Source organism: Anopheles moucheti, chromosome 3, assembly GCF_943734755.1.
Source record: "Anopheles moucheti chromosome 3, idAnoMoucSN_F20_07, whole genome shotgun sequence".
NCBI classification, from domain to species: domain Eukaryota; kingdom Metazoa; phylum Arthropoda; class Insecta; order Diptera; family Culicidae; genus Anopheles; species Anopheles moucheti.
The window spans coordinates 59,387,734-59,397,181 of record NC_069141.1 but is presented as its reverse complement, the minus strand read 5'-3'; the positions used below and the strand labels follow the sequence as shown (position 1 = coordinate 59,397,181).

The 9,448-nt window shown below is 43.1% G+C and overlaps 1 protein-coding gene across 1 annotated transcript; it reads right to left on the bottom strand.

Annotated features, from left to right (window-relative positions):
- Positions 1 to 1,838: 1,838 nt before the first annotated feature.
- On the bottom strand, positions 1,839 to 5,686 carry LOC128302054 (uncharacterized). Its single transcript, XM_053038769.1, has 2 exons — positions 2,521 to 5,686; positions 1,839 to 2,455 (listed from the first exon to the last, which is right to left on the bottom strand). Exons 1-2 carry the CDS (start codon positions 5,684 to 5,686, stop codon positions 2,295 to 2,297), a joined length of 3,327 nt encoding a protein of 1,108 aa, XP_052894729.1. The 3' UTR covers positions 1,839 to 2,294.
- Positions 5,687 to 9,448: the final 3,762 nt, after the last annotated feature.

Here is a 9,448-nt window from a genome sequence, read left to right as displayed (position 1 = left end):
AAATTGGTGAAAAATTGGTCGAAAATACCTTCTATGTCACATAAAACATTTGTTTTTAACTTAATTGAATGCAATGTTTTTAAAAATCGCCTGATTCGCTGCATAAATTAAATGCAGAGAAGGAAGTCGTCTCGGTGACTTTGAGGTATAAACGAAATCGCACCAGGATTCGACTTACGCGTAAATTCGAGATACGCGGTTTTTCCCGGGTTATAGCGGTCCGCTATAATAGCGTATCTCGGGGAGTGCCTGTATTTATCACCTTTGACCTCGGCCACGCAAAAAGTGTTTTCTTTATATTGTTTTAGATAAACACAGTGCGATATTTGTGAATCGTTTCAGATACGGTAAACGCTTCCGATGATGCCATTTTACCATCTGACTTTCTCCTTCGAACCTTTCTGGAAAACCTTTCTCCTTCGAAAAACTGCATCGAATCGGCAGGTTCGGAATAGGTTAGAAACATATCCATGATGTGTTATCAACTAACCGAGGATTAGAAAATGTTTAATGTTTTGCAGACCGAAGTAAAACAGGTGTGTCATCGTTCCTGTATTACACAAATAGTCATTTCGTCAAGAATAAGACCAATAGGGCCAAATGGAATGATATTATCAAAGAATGTTTGCAATCCTGCAGACCCATTGGAAGAGACAGCATCATGAGTATACCTGCCTGTGTAATAGGGCAGTGCACTCCTTTCTTTCAAATAAAAGCTTGCCTCGTGCAACCGCAGCGCTAAAACACGCTACCTGCAAAACGTACATGTATTTCATTTCATTACTATTTTAAGTCAACACCTGTGTGCATTGCTGTAGCTCATGTTGGTAACTTGTGCGTTGTTTTGGCTGTCATGCCATATGAATATATTACACAAATAGTCATTTCGTCAAGAATAAGACCAATAGGGCCAAATGGAATGATATTATCAAAGAATGTTTGCAATCCTGCAGACCCATTGGAAGAGACAGCATCATGAGTATACCTGCCTGTGTAATAGGGCAGTGCACTCCTTTCTTTCAAATAAAAGCTTGCCTCGTGCAACCGCAGCGCTAAAACACGCTACCTGCAAAACGTACATGTATTTCATTTCATTACTATTTTAAGTCAACACCTGTGTGCATTGCTGTAGCTCATGTTGGTAACTTGTGCGTTGTTTTGGCTGTCATGCCATATGAATATATTACACAAATAGTCATTTCGTCAAGAATAAGACCAATAGGGCCAAATGGAATAATATTATCAAAGAATGTTTGCAATCCTGCAGACCCGGTAGAAGAGTTACAGCATCATGAGTATACCTGCCTGTGTAATAGGGCAGTGCACTCCTTTCTTTCAAATAAAAGCTTGCCTCGTGCAACCGCAGCGCTAAAACACGTTACCTGCAAAACGTACATGTATTTCATTTCATTACTATTTTAAGTCAACAACTGTATGTATTGATATAGCAGATTTTGGTAACTTGTGCGTTGTTTTGGCTGTTATGCCATATGAATATATTACACAAATAGTCATTTCGTCAAGAATAAGACCAATAGCGCCAAATATAATAATATTATAAAACAATGTTTGCAATCCTGCAGACCCGGTAGAAGAGATACAGCATCATGAGTATACCTGCCTAAATAGGATAGCAAGTAGTGAAGCAGACGGCTTGAAAGATCCTTCTACAGAATGATTGTGTTTTTGATTTGTGTGAGGATATGTGAAGGGATGACTAGGAGTAAATAGAAGGTGAATAGATTATTTCATTATTCAAAAGTGCAAAATATTTCGGATATTATAAGACAGAAATTAATCAACAGCATAGAAAATTGTTCTAAAACTAGCAACATTTGTATTGCTAGAGTTTGTCTCTAGCCTCTCGAATATTGTTGTTATATTACATTCGAAACGTAAAAATAAATTGCTTCCTTTACATTTCATTTCGTTTCAAATAATAAAACCCTTCCTATTCAACTCTAAACCAATACTCGTTCTTTCCTGAACCTGCTGATTAGTTTGTTGTACCGTGTGGGATTCGAACACAACCGATCCTTCAAAACAATACAAACTAATTAAAAAAAAAACCTTCTAAAACCGACACTAAATTGCTTCTTAAAATGGAACAGAAGAAAGAGCTTCGAATAAGCAAACTTTCTTGTTAAATTGTGCTCGTGCAGCTATACATTCTGTATCAGCGCACGGGTAGCTATACTTACTATAACTAAATTGTAACCATAATTCATGTAAAATGCGTTAAACGTTAAGTAGATTATATGAAAGTTGTCTTCGCTGCATCTTCCTCAAACAGCTCACTGCAGCGTAAGACTATGCAAATCCGAATGAATTTCGGCAATCTTCTTCATCTTCAGCAAATCGTTCAGCAGCATGTGGATGGTTTGCTTCGTTTTCGGATAGTTCTTTGCAGTGGGAGATTCCAACAGGTCCGCCTTTTCATCATAAGCTTCCAATCCTACAAAGAAGTAAACGACATCAGAATCATAATGGCTTTCAGTAATAGCTTAACACCAATCATACCTATTATCTGTGCTTCAATCGCTTGCAATCGTCCCATCGCATCGTTTTGCTGCTTCTGGATGTGGTCCAGCAGAATGGCCTGGCATTCGGCCGGATCGATCGGTGCTTCCGGTACCGGAATCTGAGGCATCTGTTGCTGATCTCCGCCGTCACCGTGTTGCTGCTTGTCGCCTGCCGTCCCCATACTGCTATTGCCATCTCCACGTGGTGGACTTTTCTCCCACTTCTTGGACCACAGATACATTTTCGGGTGATCCTTCTTCTCCGCAATGTTGATTTTCATCTGCAAACTGTGCATGAAGCGCTTCAGGTCGAGCAGATTGCCCGTCAGTGTGTGTGAATTCTTCAGTATATCGAATCGCTGAACGTGTTTCGAGTTAGCCGCATGATACTTTGCCACCGGAAGCTTCCCTTCGTACATCCAGTCCTGATCGTGGGCGTAGCGCTTAGAAGCGCGGCCCATATAAGGATAGCGACAGATGCTACACACGTACGTTTCCGGCACCTCGCTACTGTTGCGAATGTTCTGACAGATGGCGTGCTGCCAGCAGAGACACATCTCACACTGTACCATCAGGCCGTCCTCCTCCGTCACCTTGCACAGACAGTTGATGATTTCCTCCTTTCGCATGCGTACGATCTTAATGACTTCACCATTCTCATCAACTATCCCGGTTGTAGATCCACCCACACTGGCATTAATGGATTCGTCGTAAAATCCACCGCTCATCTCATTGTGGAACGCACCACTGTAGTTGCCGAACGAGTACGAACCCATGCTCGTATCTGTCGCACGCACTACTGGGGCGGATCGGTTCGGTGCCGCCGTCGTTGATCGTCGCGCTGGTCTCGATCGTTTCGATTTCTTCGATCTTGACGATTTCTTCTTCGTCACCAATCCGTGTCGGATCTTCTTCACGTCCCCAGGTGTCTTTTTCTGTGCGAAAAGCTTAATTTTTGTTACTTTACTTGGTGGCTTTGATTTGGTGGTGGCCGAGGTTGAAGTTGACGTGGAAGGCGTACTAACGTCGGCAACCGTTTCTTGTGCAACGGATGGTTCCACGTCTAAAGGTACTTTTGCTTCGATCTTATCAGTAGCTGGTTTATTATCAATCTCCTGCTTTATATATTTGGGAGATTTCAAGCCATCTTCCTTAGCTGGTTTGTTTTCAACTACAACCGTACTTTCCACCACGGTTTCCGATGGAGCAACCATTTCATCCTCATCCATCTTTTCTACCTTCACGACTACCGGTGGTGCTGTCACTTTCGGGGTAGAAGCAGCATGCGATTTACGACTGACCGGTTTCGGTGATTCAAGCAGCTCGATCGGTGTACGAAGGGCCGCCAGATCTTGCATGTTCGGAATGTCACCCAAACCCTTCGCTAGCTCCTTGTGGTAGTGCTTGATGTGTATTTGAAGATGGTTCTCCTTTCGGAACGTTTTCAAACAATCCTGCTCCGGACACTGAAACAAATTGTCAATGATCTTCACCTTTACCGAGCCAATGTTTACCTCGGTGTTGAGCAGCAACGGTTCCTGTGATGGTTTTGGGAAGAAACTATCCTTGTACTCCTGGGTGTAGTGAATGCATCCCAATTGTTTCGAACGCTTCATGTGCAGCCCGAAGTCATACTTGTTCGGATCGTACATTTCGCCTATTTCTTCCAGGTACGTTTTTACTTCCTGCCGCGATCGAAGCACCTTCCCAGTGGGACTAACCAGCAGTACGTCCATCTTGCCGTACGTTGTGATACGCTGAAAGATGTGCTTTATCCATCCTTCTGGCATGCGCCAATCGGGTACGATCACGGTGTAAACTCTCCCGCCCGGTAGATCCACCTCGGACGGTTCCCCCACCGGATAATCATTCATCCAGTGGCAACACCATTCACCGTTTTGAGGAATTTCCGGCAATTCGCTCAATTTCGTCACCTGCGCAATACGAAGCTGATTCAGTGACAACAGTGCACTCACACCAGCGTCAGTGTTCTCGCTCGGTCCAATCGGTTCCGTCTTTATTGTTGCATCCGGTAAAATATCACCACCATCCTGCTCCTTTTCTGCTGTCTCCGCCTTAGCATCCTCGGACCGCTTGATGCGACTAATGTGCGTCGATTTGCAGATCTTCGCAAACCCATCATCAAACACCACCTCGTACATATTGTTCTCTACAATGCTTTTAATGGTGGCCTTAAATTTTCGCGAATCGCTCCACCGAGCAAACACCTTTTCACCTACGCTAAAGTTTGTGTTTGAAATCGGGCGCAACCGCACGCTATCCATCGATATCCATTCCTCCAGTGTGGTCGATTTAATTTTGTCCGTCTTGTCGAACTGCACCAACACCTCGCGGTCCTCCGTGTCGACTTCGAGCAGTTTGGCCGCGTGCCATGTGCCACTAAAATCTTGGGCCTCAATCTTTGTTCCCGGTGTAAAATCGATTGCTTTTTCCGGTACTCCACCACCCGGTTCGTGTTCTTCGGAAGCAGGACTAAGTTGCGTATCGCTAGCAACCGCCTGCTTCGATTCCGCTGATCCTTTCTTCGGTGTTTGTTTCTTGGGGGATGATGCAACCGTTTCGATGCGCGCTTGCTTTGCTGGTGTTGAGGGAACTTTCTTACTACTGTTAGGGCGTTTCGACGATGCAGGAGTAGACCTTTTCTTAGCAGGCGTTGTTGTAGGCACCTTCTGTGTCTGTTCATTTTTCATCAGCGCCGTTACCTTGGTGTCTTCTTTCAGCACAATATTTTCATCTTTGTCGCCTGTTTCGTGCGGTACTTCTTCGTTAAGCTTATCCGCCTTCTGTCCCTTTGCGGGGTCATCTTTTGCTTTCGACGTTTTCGCCGCTTTCGGCGTACTCTTGCCGGCAGTAGCATCATCACCCGATGGTTTCGCGATGGTCCAGTCAAAAATTGTGGGGACAACACCAAACTTCAGCACATACTTTTTGCCCTTGAAATCCTGAAAATCTGCCTTCCGGAAGTGCCGGCTGCACACGTTCGATGCTTTCGTGGCGACATAGTCATCCGGCAGGTGGCATGCAGCAATCCAGAGGCGCTGCATATCATCCAGGTAAGGTATTTTGTGGTACGTTACGCCACGATCTTCCGCGCGTGCCGACGTAGACGGGCACTGCGGTACGATGCACTTGCGAATACCCATCGTGGGTGGGTAATTTTGGGATAACTTTGTACGTATGCGATTTCCAGCACTCTTTGCCAACGGATGATGGTAAAGGATTGATCTGAAACACAGAATACAGTGAAAATGAAGCAAATGTTTCACTGGGTAAAAATAAAGCTTATTGCATTATTTTTCACTGCGTCGTTTAATGACAGCACAGCCTGGGAAATGACAGGTTAGCTCATGTGGGCAGACGCCATATTGATTGATGCTTTGACATTTGCCGTTTATACCAGTTGGTTTGAAATGACAGTTACAAGAAGGTAATAAGCATTTTGAACTGCAAATTTTTAGTGTATTACTACAATAAGGGAACATCATATTTATTCTTAATTAATCACGCCTCAAAATTTACGAAGTATAAAGTGCATAGTTCCAAGAGTAGATGAAGAACGAATTTTAACTATAACTAACCGAGAAAATGCAATTTATATTTAAAAATTACTGATATTTTTTTGTATAATAAATTTAAAATCCATCATAACATTTCGTTCGATCAACTAATTCGACGATCACGAGAATCTTGCAAGGAATTATACGTTTCCACTCGTTGTATACGGATTAAACATTACATGATCAGCTCACCAAAATGCTACAGAAGATCACAAAAAAGAACGTGCGCCATAAAACCGAAATGCCATTGTGCGATACCCCGCATGGTAATTGTGTTGCAAATTTTTTGGCTCATCCAAAAATCAGCTCAAAACCTTCCCCATTCCCGGATCGAAACTGTGTCACGCTCCGATCGGGAAAAAATCGTCGCCAAATTTGCCACCACGCGACATTACCATCCTCGGAAGCGTTCCCCAATTTCTTGTTTTTGGCCAAAAGCCGGCCTTCACGCGTGCGCCCAGGGTGTCGCATGTAATATGCGCTGCATTAATTGGAATCGAAGCATCGCGCACCGCGAGCAGCGTCGAAGTTTCGAACCAATCGTTATGCAACTCCAGTTTACCGATTTACATAAATCATAGCCCGGACGGATGTTGACCGTTAAGGGTACGGGGATTCCCGGCGGTTGAAGGAACGGGTGCGGAACAAACGTGCGTACCGGACACAAACGTTTCGAGGACGATCCGATTGCGATGAGCTATTACCCACTCTGCACATCCTCAGTGCTACGATGGGCGAAAGTCGTGGCAGGGGTGAGTGGAATAATATTTATTCGAGAAAAAACGGACACACAAACGCGCTTGGGTACGTGACGGAACAGCAAACACGCACCTTCGTCGCGCGACACGGAATTTGATGCATTTCGGTGCGTTTGGTGCGATGCAGCGCCATCACGCATGATGCATGCATATCAGCGAGCGTGAAGATCGTTTTGTGGTGGTGCGCGGTAGAGTTGCGCGATGACAAATGGCAAAATGGTATTGTTTAGAGGTTAGGAAGGTTTGGAGAAGTTTCCAATGCAACCAGAATGGTCGGTAAGGCCAGGGGCTTGCACGGTACTTTTGTGACCATCGCCCATCCTTTTACCTTGACACCATTTCGTTCAAGAATATCTAAGTGTATCACAGTGTAAAGGCAGTGTTGGACAATACATCGCCCTTAGATCATAATATTGACCTACATGATGTAAGTGTTAGCTACCCCGTAGGATGAACAGGTTTCTACTCGGAACTACCCCCCAAGCCGACCAGTCCATCTTTCGACTGCTGCTGCAAGTCGCATCGTGCGCATCTGCATGGCACAGAAAGGCGAACGATTACAAAACGGTGTTCCTGCATACGATTCCCCACATACCCGGAATGAAACCAACGCGCTTATCGATCCGATCGATAGTCACCTTCGTCGTGTGGGCCGGTACGCCACGCTCGGAAGATAATCGAAGGTGGGAAACTTGTAAAACTTCCCTCTCCTTTGGCAAGGTCTCCTCCGCGCATAAGGTGGAGGCTTCCGTTTTGTTGCGGGAAGAGAAAATAGCACCAACAATGCGGAAATGTGATCTTCTCCCCGGGAAGATGTCCCAAACGGTGTTATTAAACACATATCGACGGGTGTGCGTGCTTGCCGATCAGGCTTGTCGATCATGGCGCACAGATTGGAACACGGACTGGTTGTGCGAGTCGCTAGAGGTGACCAATGATTGCCGGTTCGACCTACTCCACTGGAGCGCTGATCGAGCGCAAGATTATAGGATTTGCATGAAATACAACCGTTTATTAATGGGATTTTTTAATATTCCTATACTCCACACATCGGACTGTTCACTGAAACAAACAAAACAAAAAGAAGGTATGGCATTGTGTGGGCTAACTTTCTTCGGCAAAGAACGTCCTTTGAATTCCTTCAAACAAACCATGAACCGTTATGCTAAAGGAGAGACAAGCATAATAATTCCGAGAGGTTATTTTTAACTTGCATTAATATGAATAACTTGTGACAAGATATCACAGGGCGCTAAGTTTCAACAGTAAAACGAAAGAATTTATCACGATTAAAGATATAACTGCACATTATCATAGTTGTATTTTCTTTTAATAGGATTACTATTAATAATTATTCCAAATTGAGCTTAACTTTGACTTTGGCTTCTCTTATCTTTAAATTATTTTTTGTTTTTTTTTGTTTTTAATTCGCCTGATTGGATTTGATTGATTAATTTGATCGGTTTATTTCCTATAATTTGATGATGATTCTTATCGCATCTTATGTTTTCTTTTACTCTTTTGAATTCAAAACGATTGTTCCGTCCATTATGCGTTATTTGCTTATCTGTTTTTCCTCTTTTGTTATTTTTTTTGTCACACTTTTGTTTGAACTTCATTTTTCTCTTTTTAAATGTCAGTTTAACGCATTTTGTTAGGTTTTCAACGTAATTTTATGTTTTTTTTCATTATTTATTACTATTTTGTGAATATTTTTTTAAATTTTTTATTCTGTTTTTTCTATTTTAGTTTTGTAGAGCAGTGTTTTCTACAATTACTTGAATCCATGACTTTATTTAAAACTTATTTCTCTTACTTTTTTGTAGTACTATTCGTTTGTGTTAGGGAAAATTTAAATTACACTTTTTTTACTATCAACTTCATAACAAACATTTGTCATGAGCCTATTTGAACATTAAAAACAAAAAATAAATGTGTGAAATGTAAATAAATGTGTAAATGCAATTAAATAAAGCACCTACACTTGATTATAAAACAAAAGTAAATATAAATCACAACCAAGCCATGTTGGAACGAAAAAAAAACATACGATCTTTGAAGCAATTTTCATACAAATAGTAATTTTTTCTTCATTAAAAATAGCATCCTCTCGTCACTTCCCTTCCTTCAGGCCACCCAAAAGCCACTGTAAAGACACTGTGAAGAAGGTGGAAAATTGCACGGTCGCACTTCGTTACATCGGCTGGAGTGTTTGCGTATCGTGCGCTCATGGTGCCAACCATCTGCCGAAGCGTTTCATTACCGACAGGACGTCAGGTGTGTCGGGTGGGTCGATCGTTGGGAACGATGGGATGGAACGCGAATATTTGGCGATACCGTAACGTACACTACCTCCAATCTTCCGTCCCATCGTCTTCCCCAGCACGCCAATACGCCAAGACGCCATGGTGTGATTTAAATATTTGTATCCACTTTCACCTGGATAACGGGGCCGCTGGGCGTTTCGTTCGTACCGATGCTTTTAAATGATAATGTGGTGTTCGTCCGTCCGGGGCGAGGATGTGTCTCGATTCCCAGCCAGCTGGTCGGTTCGGTTCCATAGTCGATTACGATAGTGTGTTGCATTTTT